Source organism: Suncus etruscus, chromosome 4 (genome assembly GCF_024139225.1).
Source record: "Suncus etruscus isolate mSunEtr1 chromosome 4, mSunEtr1.pri.cur, whole genome shotgun sequence".
Taxonomy (NCBI): Eukaryota; Metazoa; Chordata; class Mammalia; order Eulipotyphla; family Soricidae; genus Suncus; species Suncus etruscus.
In genome coordinates this window covers 146,672,222-146,697,083 of record NC_064851.1, presented here as the reverse complement: position 1 = coordinate 146,697,083, position 24,862 = coordinate 146,672,222, and the positions used below count along the sequence as shown (strand labels likewise).

The 24,862-nt window shown below is 41.6% G+C and overlaps 1 protein-coding gene across 2 annotated transcripts; it reads right to left on the bottom strand.

Annotated features, from left to right (window-relative positions):
* Nucleotides 1-16: 16 nt before the first annotated feature.
* BAG4 (BAG cochaperone 4) lies at nt 17-24,862 on the bottom strand. 2 transcript variants are annotated; one of them, XM_049771875.1, is made up of 5 exons: nt 24,753-24,862; nt 15,520-15,665; nt 4,499-4,753; nt 3,019-3,276; nt 17-1,361 (listed from the first exon to the last, which is right to left on the bottom strand). In XM_049771875.1, exons 2-5 carry the CDS (start codon nt 15,607-15,609, stop codon nt 834-836), a joined length of 1,131 nt encoding a protein of 376 aa, XP_049627832.1. In that variant the 5' UTR covers nt 15,610-15,665; nt 24,753-24,862; the 3' UTR covers nt 17-833. The 2 variants fall into 2 exon arrangements, with proteins under 2 accessions (XP_049627832.1, XP_049627833.1); XM_049771876.1 differs by having other exon boundaries at nt 15,553-15,665.

Here is a 24,862-nt window from a genome sequence, read left to right as displayed (position 1 = left end):
CATTTTTAACTACAGTTATCATGTTCCATATGGAAGCAAATAGTAGTGAAAAGATAATTTTATCCTACAAAGAGGATCTTTATCCAGCTATAATTTTAAAAAACTGAAAGATGGCCACATATAATTTCATTCCTATGCAATGCCATTTTCAAATTTACCTTCCTCTCGTAATGTGAAGAGATGTGCTAAAACTTTCAATCTAATGATCTATACAAAAGAGGAGACAATTTACCTCAGAAACTCACGACACAGACTGCAGTATATTGAAGTCATGAAAAGATACAAATTCATTCAAAACTGTCATACTATCTGGTTATCAATCTCTTGAATAATATTAAACATAGTACTACAAAATATACCAAGAAATAGAGAATAATACTCTATTTGTGAACTACAAATAACAAAACAGATCAAGAAAGGCTAAGGTCCAAGTTGTAATTTACACATGAAATGTGTGCTGAAAGTCACAATGTACAAAACTGTGACAAGTGATCCAGATGTTTAAAAACAGAACCTGTCTCAGATTATAAATCCAGTCTTGTCTGGTAGGTTTCTGATAAGCCTGTTACATACATGTATTTTCTTCCTGCTGATAAGAAGCAGCCTGCTAGATTGTCCGTTTATTTTAGAGAAGTAATGTAATGGCAATATTGATAACTCCAGTTTCTTATTACATTCATTAGTCTGAAAACGGAAAACAATTCATAACTAAAATGTTCTTCCAAGTACATTACCAGTTTTTCAAACTTTAACTCAAAGTTGGAATGTATTGCTTCTTGTTATCAACAGGCATTTCAAAAAGTGAGGAATTAACCAAAATCACGTTTCTTTGGTCAAGTTAATAACAGGCTTCCCTTCCCCTTTGTTTTAAATCTACTCATAATCCTTTTTTTTTCCAATTTTTCCAGTATGGCCTGGATTTTACAAACGGCCTCTTTCCTGGCCTGCCGAATAGAGTCCTGGCCCCCAGTTTCAACTGAATCCAGTTCCAAAAGTTCCTTGGTCAACATTTCTTCCAGAAGCCAGTATGCTTTGTCTGTCTTTTTTCCTATGAACTCTTCTACTTCTTGCTCAAGATATTGGACTTTCTCCAGCACATGTATGATTTTTTTAATACCTGGGGGAGTACTTTGATCTGAAGATAAAGGCTCTTCAGGAAGATTATTCTGGTCTTGATTGCTGGGATGTTCATTTGTGGTATTACCATATAGCTGAGGCTCAGCACTATACTGGACTTGGGAATCCACAGGATCTGAATTATCATTGTTCACTGTTCCTGAGCACTGATACTGATGGACACTGCAAGGAAAGTTGTGCTGGTTCATGCCTTGATCTGATTGGCCATAGGGGTATGAGGAATCCTTTAAGTAGAAATAGAAGAACAAAGGAGGGGGAAAAAGCATTTTAATGGGAAGAAATCCATCAGTATTACAATTGTTTGCTCACATCTTTCAGCCACTTTCTTTAATCATTTGGGAAAACACATCTCTAAAAAGGGACCGACCCATAGAATGCTCTGTCAAATAAAAGACAGAGAATTCCTGAGCACAATGGCTGGAATCTACCCTGAGGCAGAGCATCATAACAATATCTCAATAATCTATTCTTAGCACATCACAATCTACCCAGTGACTTAATAAGTAGAAATCATAGTTTCCCCCATACCTCAAGACAGATTACGAAAAGGAACCCAAAGTAAATGATAATCAAGTTTACTGATTAAACCTTTTAGAAACTTCACCTGAGTTTTGTCTTCATTCTATATATTAAGGCAATAAAACACAATTTCTGATTTTAGCTTTTTTTTTTTGGTTTTTGGGTCACACCCGGCAGCACTCAGGGGTTACTGGTTCTACACTCAGGAATCGCTCCTGGCAGGCTTAGGGGACCATATGGGATACCGGGATTCGAACCACTGTCCTTCTGCATGCAAGGCAAACACCTTACCTCCATGCTACCTCTCTGGCCCCGATTTTAGCATTCTTATAATATAAAACCTAACAGTAAATGAGTACTTTTTTTTTGTTTTGTTTTGTTTTTGGGCCACACCCGGTGACACTCAGGGGTGACTCCTGGCTATATACTCAGAAGTCGCTCCTGGCTTGGGGGACCACATGGGATGCCGGGGGATCGAACCTCGGTCCGTCCAAAGGCTAGCGCTGTCAAGGCAGGCACCTTACCTCTAGCGCTACCGCCCGGCCCCTAAATGAGTACTCTTACAGTTAGACAAAGGACATGATGGGGCTGGAGAGATAGCATGGAGGTAAGGCGTTTGCCTTTCATGCAGGAGGTCATCGGTTCGAATCCCGGCATCCCATAAGGTCCCCTGTGCCTGCCAGGAGCAATTTCTGAGTATGGAGCCAGGAGTAATCCTGAGCACTGCCAGGTGTGACCCAAAACCACAAAAAAAAAAAAAAAAAAAAAGACATGACCAGGGTCAGAGTGATAGTATAGAAAGTAGGGTGCTTGCCTTGCATGGTGCTTGCCTTGCATGCAGCAGTCCTGGGTTCGATCAATCCCCAACACCCTATATAGTCCCTCAGAGCCCACCAGGAATAATCCATGAGCACAGAGCCAGGAGTAAGCCCTAAGTATTGTCAGGTATGGCCCAAAAACAAAAACAAAACAAAACAAAAAAAAAGGATATGAACCTAAAACTTCTAAAAAACTAAGCCTTTATAAAAAAATAAATCTGTGGGGCCGGGTAGGTGGCGCTGGAGGTAAGGTGTCTGCCTTGCAAGCGCTAGCCAAGGAAGGACCGCGGTTCGATCCCCCGGCGTCCCATATGGTCCCCCCAAGCCAGGGGCGATTTCTGAGCACATAGCCAGGAGTCACCCCTGAGCGTCAAACGGGTGTGGCCCAAAAAAAAAAAAAAAAAAAAAATCTGAAAATCTAGGCCACATAAATCAACCAACTTTTTATGATCCGTCCCCAGTTAAAACAGGTCAATGTTTTCTACAGAAAAGGTCTAGGGCTAGGCTGTGCTCTCTTAATTACCAAACATCTGAAGAGCCCTACCTTGGGTTGCTGTGGTGGTGAAGGAGGTGGATGAGAAGGATGAGGAGAGCCATTGCCAGGCCATGGAGTATTTTCGCTCATATAGAGGTTGCTAGGTGGTCCTGCAGGTGCAGCTGAAGGCCAGGGGTAACGATTTACCATTCCATAAGTACCAGGAGATGCCCATGAGTCCTCTTGTGATCGTACACTAGGTCCTGGTTGCGGAATGCTACGATTACCATCCCCATAAGTATAATGAGGTAGGGTCATTCCAGGGTTCTAGATTGAGGAAAGTGCTGATTACTCTAAAAGACACTTGAATGAAAATACGCCAGTATAAATCATAGCACAACTGTCGTAGGCTTTTAAATAAGTGATATCATATGCTATATATATATATAGGATGCACAAATAGAGACTATTAAGAATTCCTTATGGATGGGCCAGAGTGATAGCACAGTGGTAGGGCGTTTGCCTTGCATGCAGCTGACCCAGAACGAATCTCGGTTCGATCCCCAGTGTCCCATATGGTCCTCCCTGGCCCCCCTCCCTCCCCGTGCCTGCCAGGAGCAATTTCTGAGCAGAGTCAGGAGTAACTCCTGAGCGCCACCAGATACAACCCAAAAACCAAAAAAAAAAAAAAGAATTCCTTATGACACAAACAGAAAAAGAATAATTTGAAGAACATTTAAAAATATATGCCTGGGAACTAAAGAAATATTTTTGAGCAGGTTAAGGCACTTGCCTTGCATCTCTGGAATCACACTGAGGGGTTTGAGACAGAGCCAGGAATAAACCCTCAGCACCACCTCAGTACACACAAAATAAATATGCCTACACTGGGGAATGTGGCTGAGTTGCAGAACATATTGCCACATATGTGAAGCCTCGAGTTTTATCCTCAGTACCACCAATAAAATGTGAACATGTACATTTATAAACAAGAAAAAAAAAACTAAAAGAGAAGCTTTCAAGAAACAACTAAAGATTTCCCTTCATAAAATTTTGTAATTATATAAGATTCTATGATTATGTATGATATCTTTAAGATACCCTCTGCTAAAATCCATCCACTACTCCTCCATAACTGCTACAAGTGAGAAAAGGAATGAGGTTTTTTTTTTTTTTTTTTTTTTTGGGGGGGGGCATGAGATTTTTTTTAAAAAAGGAGTCTTTGCCCTTTTTTTTTTTTGGTTTTTGGGTCATACCTGGCAGCGCTCAGGGGTTCCTCCTGGCTCTATGCTCTCAGAAATCGCTCCTAGCAGGCTCAGGGGATCATATGGGATGCTGGGATTTGAACCACCGGCCATCAGCATCCAAGGCAAACGCCCTACTGCTGCGCTATCTCTCCGGCCCCAGTCTTTGCCTTTCAAGTCACTACTAGGGCGTCACTGACAGCTGAAGTGTTCTACTAAGTCAGCATTCCTGTAATCAGCACCCTTCCCCTATACACAATTCAAGAGGCAGAGAGCGATTTTTCTCCCAAGAGAAAACAGGTTACCTGTGAAGCAGGATATCCTGGAACCTGTCCCCTAAGAGCAGGTGTTTCAGGCTGGCAATCCTGCTGAGGATACATCCAACGGGAAACCGGGGTTGGGCTGTTGCCTGATGAACAGTAGGTGTTTGGAATCTCTGTAGAGTAATTGGTCTGAGTATATCCAGGTGTGTAACATGCCCCAGAGTATGAGGCAGTATTGGCACTAGGACCAGTGGGGTATGGTGGGCCGTATGCTCCATTTGTATAAGAATTCAAACTCTGTCAAGAAACAAATTTGAGAAAATAAAAGATGAATTAATAGAAAAACTAAATGCCCTGACTGAATACTCAACTGAAAACTTTAGGAAGAGTTCAGTAGGTGGAGAAAACATGAATGACATAAACATCTGAAGCTTTCTTTTTCACATTTCATAAACATATGCCATATTAAATTCAGATTATCATAAAATGGGAGAGTGATGAATAACAAAAAGAATGATCTTAGAGGGGCTGGTGAGGTGGCGCTAGAGGTAAGGTGCCTGCCTTGCAAGCCCTAGCCAAGAAAGAACCGCAGTTCAATCCCAAGGCGTCCCATATGGTCCCCCCAAGCCAGGGGCAATTTCTGAGCGCTTAGCCAGGAGTAACCCCTGAGCATCAAATGGGTGTGGCCCGAAAAACCAAAAAAAAAAAAAAAAAAAAGAATGGTCTTAGACACAAAAAAGAGCTGAAAGTTCCAGCTCACCTCAGGAAGCTCACCACAAAGAGTGATGAGTTTAGTTAGGGAAATAACTACATTTTGAACTGTCCTAATAACGAGAATGTATGAGGAAAATGGAGAGCCTGTCTAGAGTACAGGCGGGGGTCGGGTGGGGAGGAGGGAGACTTGGGACATTGGTGATGGGAATGTTGCACTGGTGATGGGTGGTGTTCTTTACATGACTGAAACCCAAACACAATCATGTATGTAATTAAGGTGTTTAAATAAATTAAAAAAAAAAAAAAAAAGAATGGTCTTAGAGTAGTCTCAAATATTGACGCAAGTATACCTATTATACCTAGCCACAGAAAACTTGAACCTGAATTCAAGAGGGAAACCAGGCTGTATGGCTAGAGAGAAGAGGAAACAATGCTATCACAAATAATGAACAGGAAAAAGAAAAACCTATAGAAACAGATTCTGACAGATTCTCAGAGAGTATTTCTCCATTTCTTGAAAGAAAAAAAAAAAAAACAGAAATCAATCTAACTACACTATTGTGAATTGTGAAAATTCAATGACTGACATGTATTTAATACTTAAAGCACAGGCCAAGTATTCAATATGCTCAATAAACCCGGCAGCGCTCAGGGGTTATTCCTGGCTCCAGGCTCAGAAATTGCTCCTGGCAGGCATGGGGGACTCTGGGATTCGAACCAATGACCTCCTGCATGAAAGGCAAACGCCTTACCTCCATGCTATCTCTCCGGCCCCAAGAGATAAATTCTTATTTATTGCTTACAGTGTTTTTTATATTATTTGTTCATCTTACATTAGCTTCTATTTATTGTTTTCAAATCACCTGTCTAGATTACTATTGATATTCAGAATCTCTGGTTTAATTTTTTAAAAATATTAAAGCTAAGCTTGAAATACTAGTTTTAGGGGCCGGAGATATAGCACAACAGTAGGGTGTTTGCCTTGCATGCAGCCGACCCAGGATGGAAGGTTGTTTGAATACTAGCACCCCCATATGGTCCCCCAAGCCTGCCAGGGGCGATTTCTGAGCGCAGAGCCAGGAGTAACCCCTGAGCGCTGCCGGGTGTGACACAAAAACAAAAAACCAAAAATACTGATTTTGCTATTATTTTTCAGGTTTTCTTTCTCTCTCTCTCTCTCTCTCTCTCTCTCTCTCTCTCTCTCTCTCTCTCTCTCTCTCTCTCTTCCTCCCTCCCTCTCTCTCTCTCTCCTCCCTCCCTCTCTCTCTCTCCTCCCTCCCTCCCTCCCTCCCTCCCTCCCTCCCTCCCTCCCTCCCCCCCCCCCCTCTCTCTCTCTCTTTCTTGGCAGGCACAGGGGACCATATGGGATGCCGGGACTCGAACCGATGACCTCCTGCATGAAAGACAAACGCCCTACCTCCACGCTATCTCTCCAGCCCCTGATTTTGCTATTATTTTTCTATAATGATAAAAACAATCAATTTTTTCTATTTATCTTTGTCTAAAAAATAAAATAATCTTCCACATTAAAGTAGAATGTTTTTATTCTTTTATATAACTGTTGATGACTAAAGAAAATAAAATTAACATTTGACTCCTAATCTAAAATATCAGAGTGAAATGGATCAAAGTGGAAGGAACATCTTAATTCTGTGGAAAATATCTTAAAACTTTCTTTTTTTTTTTGTTTTTGGGCGACATCCAGTGATGCTCAGGAGTTACTCCTAGCTCTGTATTCAGAAATTATTCCTGGTATGCTTGGGGGACCATGTGGATGCCAGGGATCAAGCCCAAACTGGGTAGGCTGGGTTGGCCGCATGCAAGGCAAACACGCTATCTGCTATGTTATTGCTCTGCTCCCACCTTCCTTTCTTTGAAGGGCAGGGAGGCCAAAGATCACACCCAGGATCTCACAGTGAAGTGCTCTACTACTGAGTTTCATTCCTGACACCTAAACGTTAGTTTTTGTTTTTGTGCACACACAGTGGTGCTCAAGGCTGACTCTGCATTCAGGGATCACTCCTGGCAGGTTCAGATTAAATCCAGGATATCTGCATGTAGGCAAACATCCTACATTCTGTACCTTCAGTACGCAATCTATCCCATTATTTTATTTTATTTTTTTGTTTTTTCTTTTTGTTTTTATATTTTATATTTTTAATTTTTAGTTTTGGGTTTAATTTTGGGCTAACACATCTGGCTATGCTCAGGACAGGAGGAACCATATGGGCTGCTGAGGACTGAACCTGGGTCAGCTGCTTGCAAAGGAAATGCCCTAGATGCTGTGCTAATCTCTTGGGCTCCTGACACCTATATCTTTAAATTTAGCCATGTTTGTGACAAGATAAAAAGACAGTGTAGGAGGTCAGACCTATAGTACAGCAGGTAGGGTGTTTGCCTTGCACTCGGCAGACTCAGATTCGATCTTCAGCGTCCCTACTGGTTCCTGAGCCTGCCAGGAATGATTCCAGAGCACAGAGCTATGATGTAACCCCAAAAATGGACAGAATGTAATCATTCATGGCCAAAAAATTCAATGCAGGTTCAGGTGCTGTAGAAAAATCAGCAATACATATCCTGGAGGAGGATAATAAAATCACAAACCTTCTCCCCTTTGTTACATCTACTGGAGAACTGCTAAGATCTTCCACTTACAGGCAACTGAGCCTACGCCAAGAATTTCTTTATATAATAATATGCATAGCTATGAACTTGAAAAAACACCAAAGTACTATTTTCAGCTTCTAGAAAGCCTTCCTGAGGAAAAGCTTCAAATTAGAGAAAAAGCAATAGGCATGAAGTTGTTCAAACTATTATTTTTAATCACACAAAATTATAAACATCCTAAATGATCTTATGAAATGATCAGGTTAGTTATGGGACATTCACTTGAGTTTTACTGACTTAACTTACAAGAGTATAATGATTGGGGCCGGAGAGATAGCATGGAGGTAAAGCGTTTGCCTTTCATGCAGGAGGTCATCGGTTCGAATCCCGGCGTCCCATATGGTCCCCCGTGCCTGCCAGGAGCAATTTCTGAGCCTGGAGCCAGGAATAACCCCTGAGCACTGCCTGGTGTGACCCAAAAACCAAAAAAAAAAAAAAAAAAAAAAAAAAAAAGAGTATAATGATTTTAAAGAACCAGTTTTTTTATTCATCATGGTGATTTGTTTTGTTTCTGGGTTGTGCCCAACAGTACTTGCTCAGGGGACAGGCAATGACAGGGATCAAGCCTATGAGTCTCTCAAGCAAAGCAGACACTCCAGACCTTTGAATTATCTCCCCTGTCCAAATTTTAATAATGGCATCTTGATAGTTTTTAAAAAATACTTTTTTTTAAATACTTCTAAACAATCATACATATTAACTAAAATAATAGAATTTGATCCAAAATACTTCAAGGATACAGACACTAAGTGAACCTGAGAGATCAAAAGAAGTAAGATCGAGGGCCGGGAAGGTGGCGCTAGACGTAAGGTGTCTGCCTTGCAACCGCTAGCGTAGGACGGACCTCGGTTCGATCCCCTGGTGTCCCATATGGTTCCCCCCAAGCCAGGAGTGATTTCTGAGCGCATAGCCAGGAGTAAGCCCTGAGCATCAAACAGGTGTGGCCCAAAAACCAAAAAAAAAAAAAAAGTAAGATTGTTAATTTCAAAATTGTTTGAAATTTTCCTTAATATTAAAAAGGACAGTTCTTGTTAGGCAGTGTACCTGCTTTGTAGTAAGGCAATCATTTGCATTCAATCCCCATCATAACATCCTCAATCTCTGCAAAGCCCCCCATGTGCTCAACTATCAATCCTGGAAACGCCAGGGGGACCATATGGGAGTCTGGAAATTGAACCCAGTTGGCCACATACAAGCAAGCACCTTACCTTCTATACTATCTCTCTGACCCCAGGATACATGTGATTTCTATTTCTTGCCTGTGTGGAAAGATGATATTCACTAACAGTAGTGGATAAAGAGGATATGCTTGACTTGTGCCTGATCTCAAAGGGAAGTTTTTAGACACTGAGTAGTCTGTTACCTGTGCCTGTTGTAAATAGCTGTTACTATCTTGAAACACATTTCTTCTATCCCTAGTCTGTTGAGGGATTCTATAATGACTGGATGTTGAATCTCGTGGAAAACTTTGTTTTAATTAGATCATATAGTTTTTTCTTTCATGTTATTGTATGTTATATTGATTTATATATTGAACCATCATCATTTCATCCCTGGAATAAACCATACTTAATCATGGCAACATGGTGTATAGGATTCAGTACACTAAGATTTACTAAGGTTTTTTTTTTTTCCCCCTTTGTTTGGTTTTTGGGCCTTAGGTGTTCAGGACTGAACTCCTAGTTCTGTACTCAGGAATTACTCCAGCCAATGCTTGAGGGACTGTAGGGATGGAATCTGGGTCAACCATGTGCAAGGCAAATGCCCTACCTGCTATACTATCACTCCACTCCTTTTTGTTATTGTTGTTGTTTGTTTTTTTTGGGCCACACCCAGTGATGCTGGGAGATCAAACTGCAGTCCCTCCTAGGCTAGTGCAGGCAAGGCAGTGCCTTGCTGCTTGCGCCACTGCTCCACCTCCATTCCAGTCCTTTTATTAAGGATTTTTGCATCAATATTTATTAGGGGAATAGGTTTATAATTTTTTAGCAGTATCTGTCTGCTTTTGGTATTAAGGCTACGTTGGCTCAATCAACGAAAGATTACCATTTCTCTGATATTGGAAAAGCATGAGGCCCGTAAGTAGTAAATCTTTGAGAAAATCATAGAACTCACTAGAGAACCCATCTAGACCTGGGTTTTTATCTTGGGTATAAATATGCTTGGTTAGGTTTTTCACCCAGGAAAATATATCTGTTCTATTTATCCTCTTTTCATTAGGCATATAATATCAAACAACAGCTATCCCTGGGAAGAAGAGAAAGATTTCCTCTAGCAACATAACTTCTTAAAAAAACAAAATGCTGGAGCTGGAGAGATAGCAGAGAGGTAGGGCATTTGCCTTGTATGCAGAAGGATGGTTGTTCGAATCCCGGCATCCCATATGGTCCCGAACCTGCCAGGAATAATCCCTGAGCACTGCTGGGTGTGACCCAAAAATTGAAAGGGGAAAAAAAAGAACTTAAAACTCCACAATTAGTAGTAGTTAACATCAACTTATACTCATTGGATTAATACTTATTTTTAATAACCAAATTTATTACAATCCACCTGTTACTTTCTCAGACAATAAATAATAGAACTACTCTCATTTTTAATTATAGATTAGGTAGTTAAAATGTGTTAGCAATATGCAGAACCATTATTGCCCACCAAATGAAATGCACCCACAAGGCAAGAGCAATAGCACAGAGGGAGGGAGTTTACCTTGTATGTGGCCAACCCAGGTTTGATCCTTGGCATTTCATATGATCCCTAGAGCCTGCCAGAAATGATTACTGAGCACAGAGCCAGAGCATGGTCAGGTGTGGAAAAAAAAAAAAAAAAGTAAATAAAAGATGCCCATAACCCTTGACCACTGTTCTTGCATCTATTCTAATGTGGTCTTCTTTCCTTTCTTCCCCTTTTTCCACAGTTTGGTCATTAGCTTTGCATTCTAGTACCAAGGATTCTTCATTGATCAGTACTATCTATTCTTTAGTTTTGACTTTCTATATTTTGCAGTTGAGTAAGATCATATGCTATTTGTCCTTCTGTTTCTTCCTCTACTTCACTTGATAACTTTCAATTTCATCCACATTGCAAACTGCATGTTGTTATCTTTTCTTATAGCTACTTAGTGCTCCATTATGTATACATATTGCTTTTTATTTCTTTCATTTTAGTGAAGTACCCTGATTTGTGGTATGTTTATGATAGTTTCGACAAACATCATTCCAACACCATACCTACCAACAGAGGGCTCACTTCCCTCCATCAATGTCCCAAGGCCCTCTTTCTCCACCAACCCCGAAGCAGTTTACAAACCAAACTTCAGTTCTGTTACCTTTGGATATTTGTTGCTCTCTTTAGTATGTATCTTTATTTTATTTTTCAGGCTGTTTTCAATGTTTTAAAGTTTTGGGCTGTTTGTTTTTTGGGTTTTGGTTTTGGGGCCACACCTGGTGACACTCAGGGGTTACTCCTGACTATGCGCTCAGAAATCACTCCTGGGGGCTGGTGCGGCTAAACTAGGACAGACAACAGTTCAATCCCCAGCATCCCATATAGTTCCCCAAGCCAGGAGCGATTTCTGAGCGTATAACCAGGAGTAACCCCCAAGCGTCACCAGGTGTGGCCCCCAAGGTTCATCCTGGGTTAGTTGCGTGCAAAGCAAACGCTCTACTGCTATGCTATTGCTCAGGCCCCATATTTTAAAGTTTCAAAACTTTGTTGTTGTTGTTGTTGTTTTGTTTTTTTTTTTACGTTTTTTGGGTCACACATGTCAGCGCAAAAGGCACCTGGCTCTGTTCTCAGAAATTGCTCCTGGCAGGCTCAGGTAACCATATGGGATGCCAGAAATCAAACCACCATCAATTCTGGGTTGGCCTCGTGCAAGGCAAAGGCCCTATCTCTGTGCTATCTCTCTGGCCCAAGTTTTTGTTTTTGTTTTTGTTTGGTTTTTGGGCCACACCCGGCGGTGCTCAGGGGTCACTTCTGGCTGTCTGCTCAGAAATAGCTCCTGGCAGGCACAGGGGACCATATGGGACACCGGGATTCGAACCAACCACCTTTGGTCCTGGATCGGCTGCTTGCAAGGCAAACGCCGCTGTGCTATCTCTCCGGGCCCATCCAGCCCCAAGTTTTAAATACTCTTAATTTAAATCTGAAGAAAGAATGAAAATCTAACTTTCAAGATTATATAAATATCTTTTATTTTTTTGGGGGGGATAACACCCAGCAGCACTCAGGGGTTACTCCTGGCTCTACACTCAGAAATTGCTCCTGGCAGACTTGGGGGATCAGATGGGATACCGGGATTCAAACCACCGTCCTCCTGCATGCAAGGCAAACACCCTACCTCCATGCTATCTCTTCAGCTCCAAAATTATATAAATATCTTAAAACATAAGTTGAACATTTTAAATATAGTTTTTATTGAAAACTTCCTTGGAACGATGTGAGATGTTGTGGCCAAAGAGATAGTATAATGGGTAGGGTGCTTGCTTTGCACGCAGCCTACCCAGGTTCCATCACTAGCATCCCAAATGGTTCCCTGAGAGCAAAGAGCCAGGAGCAACTCCTGAGCATTGCCGGGTATGGCCTAAAACAAAAAACAAAATCATAAAAAGGAAGCAAAATAAGAAGAAAGATGTGAGAGGAGAGAAATATTCAAGAAAAATTGGGCTTCTCTAGATTGGAAGAAAAAAAAAAAAAGGCAAGCAAAGATAGAGACAAACATGTACGTTGTTTTCCCTTAAACAAGGTACAAGTTCAAGTGAGAAGAACCTGGGCTTAAAGAACAAGCCAATTATCTTTCTGTTTGTTTTTTGGGCTGTACCCACCAAAGGGTTTTACTTCTGTCAGACTCCGGGGACCTGGAATGAATGCTGGGGCTCAAACCTGAGTTCACTACATACAAAGCAAATGCCCTATTCACTGTTTTCTCTCTCTCCTCTCACTCCTCCATAGACACACTTGCACGCAAGGCACACACACGCATGTCCAGTGCCTTTTTATTTTAGCTCAGTTTATTTTTCCATACAAAACCCTTTTTTATGGGCCCGGAGAGATAGCACAGCGGCGTTTGCCTTGCAAGCAGCCGATCCAGGACCAAAGGTGGTTGGTTCGAATCCCGGTGTCCCATATGGTCCCCTGTGCCTGCCAGGAGCTATTTCTGAGCAGACAGCCAGAAGTGACCCCTGAGCACCGCCGGGTGTGGCCCAAAAACCAAAAAAAAAAAAACAAACAAAAAACAAAAAAAACAAAAACCAAAAAACCCTTTTTATTTCATGTAGTCCGATTTCTTTATTTTTGTTTTACATTTTGTTGTCTTGGCCTCGTAGAGTCAAATCATTGAAGACATCTCTAGGATCCACAGTCAAGAGTTCTATGAATTTTCCTTAATGTATTTTGTAGATTTTGATCTTTTTGTTGTAGTTGTTTTTGGGCCACACCGGTGACGCTCAGGGGTTACTCCTGGCTATGTGCTCAGAAGTCGCTCCTGGCTTGGGGGACCATATGGGGCACCGGGATCGAACCGAGGTCTGTCCTAGGCTAGCACAGGCAAGGAAGGCACCTTACCTCTAGCGTCACCACGTCGGCCCCAGATTCTGATATCTTTTTTTTTTTTTTTTTTTTTTTTTGGTTTTTGGGCCATACCCGGCGGTGCTCAGGGGGTTACTCCTGGCTGTCTGCTCAGAAATAGCTCCTGGCAGGCACGGGAGACCCTATGGGACACTGGGATTCGAACCAACCACCTTTGGTCCTGGATCGGCTGCTTGCAAGGCAAACACCGCTGTGCTATCTCTCCGGGCCCAGATTCTGATATCTTAAGGTCCTTAATCCACTCACGAGTTTTTTGAAGTTTTTTGTTGTTGTTTGTTTGTTTGGCTTTTTGTTTTTTGGGGAGATTTTCTTTTGGGGGTGCAAAGTGATGCTCAGGGCTTACTCCTGGCTCTGTATTTAGGAATTACTCTAGGCCGGGGTCTCAAACTCAATTTACCTGGGGGCTGCAAGAGGCAAAGTCGGGGTGAGGCAGGGCCGCATAAGGGATTTCGCTTACCGAATATTCGCAATAAAAAAATCGCATTAGTAAAAAAAAAAAAAATCGCAAAAAATCGCATTAAACATTTGCATACCCCGAAATGAACTGCTCGGGGTATGCGAATATTTAATGCGATTTTTATCTTACTAATGCGATTTTTATTGTGATTATTCGGTAAGTGAATAATCACGAATACTGCGATATTTGAAGGCCACAGGCCACAAAATGTTGTACGGAGGGCAGCAAATGGCCTGTGGGCCTCGAGTTTGAGACCCCTGCTCTAGGCGATATTGGGGACCATTAAGTATGCCAGGGATCAAACCTTGGGTCAGCTGAGTGCATGACTACCAACCCTACTATTGTTTCGACCCCGTGTGAGTTATGTTCTAAATTTGGTGTGAGGTTTAGTTCGTTTCATTTTTTCACATGTGGATATCCAGTTTCCCAACACCATTTGTTGAAGAATCTTTCCTTCTTCCACTTTATAACTTTAACTCCTTTGTTATTAATTATACATAATCAGAGGGTTTATCTCAGGACTATGGGTCTGTTCTTTTGTGAGTCTATATTTATTTCAGTACCACAATGTTTTGATTACTACTGCCCTATAGTAAAATATGAAGTCAGGAAATGCAATATCTCCTATCTTCATTGTTTTTCTTACAATTATTTAGCTAGTCGGGAAAGTTTCATGAGAACTCATAATTTTTGTCCCACAGAATCTTCCATGCCATGATACATAGTAATATATATTTTATGCCCAGTTCCTCTTTAAATTAAATGAGAAATGTAATAGTTTTGATTAATATCTTTCTATATCATGACTTAACAATTCAGAATATTAAAAAAAAAGCTTGTTTTCTTTGTCAGACTATTTCCATTCCTAACATTCAGTGTTCTATTATGCAATTTCCAAAAATCAAGAAATTAATATAAAAACATTTAACACCTTTCATCCTTTAAAAGGCATATTAAAAAAACTTTAGCAACATATATTAATGACCAATAATAGGAATTTACAAAAGCAATAGGAAAAATACAATCATATCTAGAAAGCCTACCTATTTATCTTACAAATTAATTTCTGGTTTTTAAATGTCTTCATGAGTCTATACCATTTTTCGGGGGAGCAAGACACCCAACTATGTTCAGAGGTTACTTCTGGCTCTGTGCTCAGGACTCATTCCTCCTGGTATTCAAGGTACCATACAGTGTGCTAAAGATCAAAACCCGGTTATCAGCGTGCAAGTTAAGCTTCCTACCCACTATACTCTCTGGCCCCAAGTTCATACCTTCTTTTTCCAAGTACCTACTAAGTCCATAGATCACAGAGCTACAACAGGGATATTAACGAAAGAACATGGAGTCAGAAGACTATGTATAAACCTTACATTTGACAAAGATATTAGCTAAGGATGAGCTAATGATCATATTTCAGAAATGTTCCAAAGTCTTTAAGTCTTCTGAAATGCAGCTTGGAAGTAGAGCAAAGGAAACAGGAGTTCCTGGACCAGTTTCAGAGCTCTAATACAGAGATGAAAGAGGAAGAGAATGCTGAGCTTAAGAAGACAAAGTTCATTGACCTCTGAAAATCCTTGATGGAAATGAGGGAATTAGGAGCAACCAAGAAACAAACTTAAAGAACTCGAGAATATACCTCACAAGCTTCAACAGTCTGGTGAGACAATACCTTCTGCCTCCTCTGTGTGAGATGGTGTGCTTCAGTGCTGCTCACACCCTGCTCCATGAACCGCCCTACATGTTCCTCTCAACAATCCTTACTATTAGCTGAAGAATGAAGTTCTGAAAAACGAGGAAAGCTAGATTTCAAAAATTGCTACAATACCTGCATAACACACAAATTATTCCTGGAGCACAGCCACCTAAAATCAACGCTGGCTGATCAAGAGGGCTCGCCAATAGTAATAGTTTCTAAAAAAAAAATGCATGTAAATTCCACACATTAGGGGACAAAGTGCATGAATGTATTCTGTACTTATAGGGTTATTTCTAAATTTAAATTTAAAGGATTTGTAAAACTCACCAAACAGAAGAATGAGTGCTTGGCTACTAGAACTCAAATAAATGAAACCAACTAATGTTTATATCTATATCCCAGAAATCTACTCTGGTTAGGGAATAAATGTGTAATCAATCTCCTCGGGTCATTAAACAGAAAATACATTTGTGCCAATCCCATATATATCTGATTATCTTTTAATTTAGAATTTAATAACTTGTTAACATCTAAAAGGCTCTCACAAATTTGTTACTCTTTAAAAAAGACATTAATAAATTATAAGTGTATAAGTGGATCTTTCTTAACTATCTTTTCTCTAAAGAGGGGAAGAAAGAATAATCTTGGGGGCTGGGGAGATAGTACAGCTAGTAGGGCACTAGTCTTGTATGTGGCCAACCTGGGTTTGGTCCCTCAATCTCCATTTTGTCCCTGAGCTTCCCCAAGAGTGACCCCTAAACACTGAGTAAGGAAGAAAGAAAAGAAGGAAGGGAGTGAGTAAGAGAATGAGGGAGGGAGGTAGTACAAAAAGACAGTACAGTACCAATAAGGTCAACTGACAACATCAGAAGAGTTAACAATCCTGAGAAAAAATTAGATTTGTGATTTTTTGGAGTATTGTCTTCTCTTACATTAAGTGTAAAAGTAGTGCATCAGGATATGTCTCAAGTGGTAGTACACAAGGTTCGCCTGTAAAAGGACCTCAGTTCAGCCCCCAGTAGCAAAGGATCTCCTATTATACCACTAGGTATAATACATGGAGGCTCTCAAAGACTGCAAGCAGTGATCCTGGTTGCCCCAGGACTGTATTACCACCCAGACAACTGGGCTTTAATTAAAAAAAAAAAAAAGAACAGAAAGAAAACCAACACTGCAAGTTATTCTCCAAATTGATCTACATGCAAACCAATATAAATCCCAGTTGTCTTTTTTTTCTTTTTTTTTTTGGTATTTGGGCCACACCCAGCGGTGCTCAGGGGTTACTCCTGGCTATCTGCTCAGAAATAGCTCCTGGCAGGCATGGGGGACCATATGGGACACCGGGATTCGAACCAACCACCTTTGGTCCTGGATTGGCTGCTTGCAAGGCAAACGCCGCTGTGCTATCTCTCCGGGCCCCCCAGTTGTCTTTAATGCTCAACTTGACAACTAATCCTAAAATTCACAGGGAAATATAAAGTACTCAAATAACTCTGAAAAGGAAGAAAACAGGATTGGGTCTAACTCCAGATTTCTCCATTTTAAAGTTGTTGCAAAACTATAATCATCAAAACAGATGCAGGCGTAAGGATACACAAATAGATCTGTGATAAAGATTGAGTCCAGAAATAAAAACTTGGGGCTGGAGAGATAGCACAGTGGTAGGACGTTTGCCTTGCTCGAATCTGATTCAGGACAGATGGTGGTTCAAATGCTGGCATCCTAGATGGTCCCCTGAGTCTGCCAGGAGCAATTTCTGAGCACAGAGCCAGGATTAACCCCTGTGCGCCACTGGTGTGACCCCCTCCCCCAAAAAAACCAAAACAAACAAAAAGCCAAATGAAAACTTATAATCAAATGATATTTAAATGAGGGTATTAAGAAAATTCTGCTGGGAACAGATGATGCTAAGATTCTTGGACAGCCACATGTTATAAAATGAATCCAGGGCCAAAGTAATAGCACAGCAGTAGGGCGTTTGCCTTGCACACAGCCAACCCAGGGCGGACTTGGTTTGATCCCCGGTATCCCATATGATCCTGAGCCTGCCATGAGCGATTTCTGAACACAGAGCCAGGAGTAGTAACACCTGAGTGCCACCGGGTGTGGCCCAAAAACAAAATAAAAAATGAATGCAGGGGTAGGAGAGCTGGCGCTAGAAGTAAGGTGTCTGCCTTGAAAGCACTAGCCAAGGAAGGACCGCGGTTCAATCCCCCCACATCCTATATGGTCCCCCTAAGCCAGGGGCGATTTCTGAGCGCTTAGCCAGGAGTAACCCCTGAGCATCAAACGGGTGTGGCCCAAAAAACAAAACAAAACAAAAAAGAATCCAAACCGTATCTTACAATAAATATATAATTAACAAAATTTTATCGTAACCCGTCTAAGAACTAAAAATAAATCTTTGTGACCTTTGTTTTGGCAATGATTTCTTCTTTTTTTTTTTTTTGTTTTTGTTTTTGTTTTTGGTTTTTGGTTTTTGGGTCATACCCAGAAGCAGCACTCAGGGGTTACCTCAGAAATTGCTCCTGGCAGGCTCAGGGGACCATATGGGATGCCAGGATTTGAACCACCGTCCTCCTGCATGCAAGGCAAATGCCTTACCTCCATGCTATCTCTGCAGCCCCTGATTTCTTAAATGATACCAAAAAAGCAACAAAAGAAAAAAATTAAGTCTTAATAAGGGACCAGAGTAATACAGTACAGCAGGTAGGGTATTGCTTTGCATGCAGCCGATCCAGGTTTGATCTCCAGAATCCCACAATCTCCCAAGTACCTCCAGGAGTGATTCCTGAGCTCAGAGCACTGGGTTTGGCATCCCGTCCAAAAAAAAGATCAAGCAATGTGAAAGAAAATATTTGCAAATCATGTATGAAATAAGAAACATGTATACATAGAATAAAATAAACTTTATATCAATAAAGACAAATATCCTAATTTAAAAGTGGGTAAAGGGCCAGAGAGATAGCATAGAGGTAGGGCATTTTCCTTGCATGCAGGACAGTGGTTGGAATCCTGGCCCCCCATATGGTCCCCTGAGCCTGACAGGAGCGATTTCTGAGCAGAGAGCCAGGAGTAACCCGAGTGCTGCTGGGTGTGACCCAAAAACAAAACAAAACAAAACAAAAAAAGTGGGTAAAAGCTAAGTATAGGAATTTATAAGATAGCTTGTGAAAAAGATGTTTAACATTGGGGATTTAAATCTCAAAACCATAATGAGTCATATGACTTAAAACCTAGAATGGGGGGCTGGAGAGATAGCATGGAGGTAAGGTGTTTACCTTTTATGAAGAAGGTCATTGGTTCGAATACCGGCATCCCCTATGGTACCCCCGAGTCTGCCAGGGGCGATTTCTGAGCATAGAGCCAGGAATAACCCCTGAGTGCTGCCGGGTGTGACTCAACAACCAAAAACCAAAAAAAAAAAAAAAAAAAAAGACCTAGAATGGATAACTAAAATAATAATAGCAATAGCATGAGGTAAATACGGAGAAATTAAAATTCATTCATTCATCCCAACTCAATTAGTATATATTCAATAGTATAATTACTTTGAAAACCATTTGGCAATTTGTTAAATCATTAAATACAGTTAGATTGGGGTTGGATTGATAGCACAGCAGTAGGGCATTTGCCTTGCATGCAGTTGACCCAGGACAAACCTAAGTTCAATCCCTGAAGTCCCATATGGTCCCCAAGCCAGGAGCAATTTCTAAGCACATAGTCAGGAATAACCCCTGAGCATCACCGGGTATGGCCCAAAAATAACAATAAACAAACAAACAGACCATGTGATACAGCATTTCCACTCCTAGGTATATACTCAAAAGAAAAAAATACATCTACATTTAAAATAAATATGCACGATATATATATAAATATCAGTAAATTATATAACAGCATTTTTGTAATAAAATTTTTATTTTTAAAAGGTATTTTTGTTGTTCTTGTTGTTTTTGTTTTTGGGTCACACCTGGCAGCGCTCAGGGGTTCCTCCTTTCTCTGCACTCAAAAATCGCTCCTGGCAGGCTCAGGGGACCATATGGGATGCCAGGATTCAAACCACTGTCTGTCCTGGGTCGGCTGTGTGCAAGGCAAACACCCTACCGCTGTGCTATTTCGCTGGCCCATATTTTTAAATCTTTTTTTTTTTATTTTAATTATGAGAACAATGATGCAAAGAGGACAAGGTAAAGTTACAGTGAAAGAACAATCGCCCATAAACAGAGTTCTCAGAAGAAATCCCCTTGCTGACGCCTAAATATTGAACTTACAGTCAAAAAAACATTAAGAAAAATAAGGCAGAACCCATGTAGAATTACTTTGTCCACAAGTCCCTAGATTGTAGTACATTATAACATTTCTTAGCAGTACACAAAGCAACCTAAAGCCATGAGATTGATGTGACTCCTTAACTTTGAAGGCATAGTATTTTTATATATTCATGCACATACATATTAGTTTAAGTTAACATCAAAAGTTTAAGGTTTTTTTTTAAGGGTTAGTCAAAAGGGCACGGTAAAAATGGTGTTAGAGTGGCAAATATTGTTTGCATAGGCCCACCAAAATATGGGGGTTATAGAAAGGAATAGCCTTGGTCTAAATACAATGAGACCACTACCCCTGAAGTTTCCTGGCATAAGACCAACTCTAGGCTCCAGGAAATCTAGTTTATTCAATCCAAGTCACTGTCTGTAGTGCCAATATAGTTTTATTTTTCACGCAGTCCTATTGTTGGCATCAGGGTTCTGTATTAAAGATCCTGGAATCTGCACATCCTACATTGAAGTCAGGCTGGTGTGGAGTATCCTCTAGTTTCACCTCACAATTAACGGGTAATACAGCAAGCCCTGTCCAGTAAGCAGGTCATTGTTCTTGTTAAGTCTTCTCAGTGTTAAGGGAAGTCTCTTTTGAATAGATCGATGTCAGAGCAGCTGTAGGGTCTTTCCTGGAAGAGGATTGCCTCCAGGTGATGTTATAGACAACCTTAGATATTTTGTAGATGTCTTCTCTAGATCAGGGGTGAATGGAGAATGTCCATTCTTCTGAGGCTTGTGCCAGGTCTTTATGTCAATGTTCAGGGTGTAAGGTCCCATTGCACTACAAGATTTGTGTGTTCCCATCTCTATTAGATAAGAACTTATCGGTATGTATAGTATTTTCCCATTTTAGTGTGCCTAAGCAAACAAGAAATAAAGCCACGTGGCATTATCAAAGTATATGGGGGCGTAAGAACAAGTCCAACAATACCCATGACTTGGTTCAAACATAAGCATTAAACTGAGGGATTCTTTCACACCAAATTCCATATCGAGCAGTTCACAAAGAGAAAGTAAAAAAAAAAAGGGGGGGGGGGGATCGTCACTGTATAAGAAAATATTCAGCAAAAGTTATAGCCGTCAAAGAAAACACCCATAAAATGTTGAAAAGACATACGTGTCCCTTTTATGCCTTTTGGAATAGTTGGGTGGGTGTTAACTCGAAGGCACCACTTTGGTCTGTGACTTAGGTTAAATGAGGAGTAATGATGATAGGGGTTAAGGAAGTTAGAGAGAAAAATGATCTTTTGTAGGGGTGTGCAAAAGGGCAGAGTACAAAATGGACATTCTGCATACATAAAAACATAATTCAATGATAGTACTATTAATGTATCTTGTGCGCACAGGGGCTCTGAAAATATAGACTGGAAAGAGATTACCAATGATTTCAAGAAGCTGGGAGGCCAGAAGTTCAGAGCCCCACCCAGATCCTCCCTAAGGAGTCGAATGGATAATGGGGGAAAGCCTAGGGTACCTTCAAGCTCCGCCAAGGGGCCCAACTCACCGGCTTGCCCAGGCATGTGGCCCGGGGAAGCCCTGGAGATCTGGAGCAAGGTGGTAGAGGGCTGCTGGGGTTACCCAAGTCCCGCACCTCCCCTAGGCCTGGTTAAGAAGGCCTCCGGCATGGCAGGGGCCTGCCAAACCCCATCCTGCTAGAATCTCCATTTTTAAATCTTTAAAAACTTCAAATTTCTGGGCCCGGAGCAATACCACAGTGGGTGAAGCATTTCCCTTCCATGAAGCTGGCCTGGTTTTGATTTCCAGCATCCTACATGGTCCCTCAGCCTAATAGGAGTAATTCATTTATTATTCCTTCTTCTCTCTCCTCTCCTCTCCCCTCCCATACCCTCTCCTTTCCTTTCTTTTCCTTTCCCTTCCTTCCTTTCCTTTCCTTTTTTTTTTTTTTTTTTTTTGGTTTTTGGGCCACACCCTGTGATGCTCAGGGGTTACTCCTGGCTATGCGCTCAGAAGTTGCTCCTGGCTTCTTGGGGGACCATATGGGACGCCGGGGGATCGAACCGCGGTCCGTCCTAGGCTAGCGCAGGCAAGGCAGGCACCTTACCTCCAGCACCACCGCACGGCCCCTCCTTTTTTTTTTTTTTGTTTTGCTTTGTTTTGTTTTTTTGGGCCACACTCGGTGATGCTCAGGGGTTACTCCTGGCTCTGTGCTCGAAATCACTCCTGACAGGCTCAGGGGACCATATTGGATGCTGAGGATCGAACAAGGGTCTGTTCCGAGTCAGTGGCTTGCAAGGAAAATGCTCTACCACGGTGCAATTACTCTGCCCCCCTATGATTTCTTTTTTTAATACAGCAAATACATTATTTCTATAAAGGGGCCGGAGAGATGGTAGATAAGGCACTTTTCTTGAATGCAGCCAACCCAGATTAGATTTGCAGAACCAAATTGTCCCCCCAACGCCACTGAGTTTTTCAGGACACAGCTGGGCATGGTTCAACCACACACACACACCCTAAAAAAATTTATTTCTAAGTTGCACCAAATAAACAGACTGCTTTAATAGTTTCTTTAGGTAAATAGCAAATATTGTGCTAATTTTAACAAAAGCTCTTCAAACCAATCTTAAATGAGAATATCATGATATTAATGGGAAAAGAGAGAACATAAACAAAGTCTTGGGCTTAATCCCAACACTAACTTCCCTCAAACAATTCTGGACTAAACACTGCTAAGCTGGGCCCCACAACTGATAAAATAACGGGAGCCAGGGACCAGTATAGCACTTGCCTTAATGCAAACAAGCTGAGTTTGAATCCTAGCACTACCACATATGGTCCCTAGAGAACTGCCAGAAGTGATTCCTGGGGCAGAGAGATAGCATGGAGAGAGGGCATTTGCTTTGCATGCAGGAGGACGGTGGTTCAAATCCCTGCATCCCATATGGTCCCCCAACCCTGCCAGGAGAGGTTTCCGAGTGTAGAGCCAGGAGTAGCAGAGCTAGAAATAAAGTCTGAGCACTGCTGCATGTTACCAAAACAAAGAAGGAGCCAGAAAAATAGGACCAGAAGTGAGGGGGTCGGGGCACAGAATGACAGTACAGTGGATAGGGCTCTTGACTTGCTTGTTCTATCACTGGCACCAAATATGGTCCCGTGAGCATCACCAAGAGTGTTCCCAGAGTGCCCTGACCAGCCATTTTGAAAAGTAATCTAGCTCTATTTAGTAAAACAACTTTACAACCCTAGGAAATTCCTATCTCATATGTGCACAATAAAATAGTGATAGTGTTAACTGAAAGAAATAAGCTGCAAGAGAAAGCTAGTATAGGGGGCCGGGCGGTGGCGCTAAAGGTAAGGTGCCTGCCTTGCCTGCGCTAGCCTTGGACGGACTGTGGTTCGTTCCCCCGGTGTCCCATATGGTCCCCCAAGCCAGGAGCAACTTCTGAGCACATAGCCAGGAGTAACCCCTGAGCGTTACCAGGTGTGGCCCAAAAACCAAAAAAAAAAAAAAAAAAAAAAAAAGTAAGCTAGTATAAAACTTCACCAAGTTTATCAACATGTTAATATTGTAAGTATATATACAAGATATAAAAGTAGGGGCCGGAGTAGTGGCGCAAGGGGTAAGGCATCTGCCTTGCCCGAGCTAGCTTAGGAGAGACTGTGGTTCGATCCCCCCAGCGTCCAACATGGTCCCTCAAGCCAGGAATGATTTCTGAGCGCATAGCCAGGAGTAACCCCTGAGTATCACTGAGTGTGGCCCAAAAACAAACAAATAAAGTAGAAAGTACATCAGGAGCCAGATCAGTGGCACAACAGTAGGGCGTTTGCCTTGTATGCGCTAACCTAGGATGGACCACGGTTCAATCCCCAGCCATCCCATATGGTCCTCCAGCCAGGAGCGATTTCCGAGCGCATGGCCAGGAGTAACCCCCCTGAGCATCACTGGGTTTGGCTCCCCCCAAAAAATTGAAAAAAGAAATAAAAAGATGTATTTTTTTTCCTGTACCCTTGTTTTATATGTTTAAGTTTATTTTGTTTTATTCTGTTCTCTTCTTTGTTTCTGGGCCACACCCAGCTGTGTTCAGGACTTACTCCTGGCTAGGAGCTCAGAGACAGCTCCTAGTAGGTTCAGGTGACATAAGGAATGCCAGGGATCAAATCTAGGTCAGCTGCATGCAAGGCAAGTGCCCTACGAGCTCTGGCCCTAATATACTTGAAATATTTAAAATAAAAAACTTGGTTTTGGTTTTGTCTCTTCCTGTTTTTTTCTTTTTCTGTTGGATCGACCCAGCGGTGCCAGGGCCCACTAGGGCTGACCCCACCAGTGCTCAGCAAACCATGTGGTAACATGGAGCTGAACTTCAGCCCCTGGTGTGTGCATTCCACACACCAGATCTGAATGATCTCTCTAACTCCTAAAATTAAAGACCTGCCAAAAGAAGACAATTTTGAAAAAAGGTACACTTTGTCACTTCCAGGACCCAAGAGTTAATCTACTCTCCTTCAAACGACTTTTTGCCATAGGCAGTATTTGTGACTAGAAAGTTCCTTTTTTTTTTTTTGTTTTTGGGCCACACCCATTTGATGCTCAGGGGTTACTCCTGGCTATGCGCTCAGAAATCGCCCCTGGCTTGGGGGACCATATGGGACACCGGGGATCGAACCGCGGTCGGTCCCGTCCTAGGCTAGCGCTTGCAAGGCAGACACCTTACCTCTAGCACCACCTTCCCGGCCCCTAGAAAGTTCCTTATCTCTGAACTAAAGACACAAAGGTGATTAAAATGGAGTCATTAAAGAGCAAAAAACCCACCCACACATTCTTAGGAAATCTCCACAGATACTGAAAATAAAATGATTTGTTAAGAAAAATTTTCATAAAAGTCTTTTTCATACCTGGCCTTGTATTTCCGGTCTTACAGGGTATGTACTTGGATAGGAAATCCTAGATCGGGCAGTAGAATTCCAATAGTTAGAATTATAGTTAGGATATGATGACTGCTCCT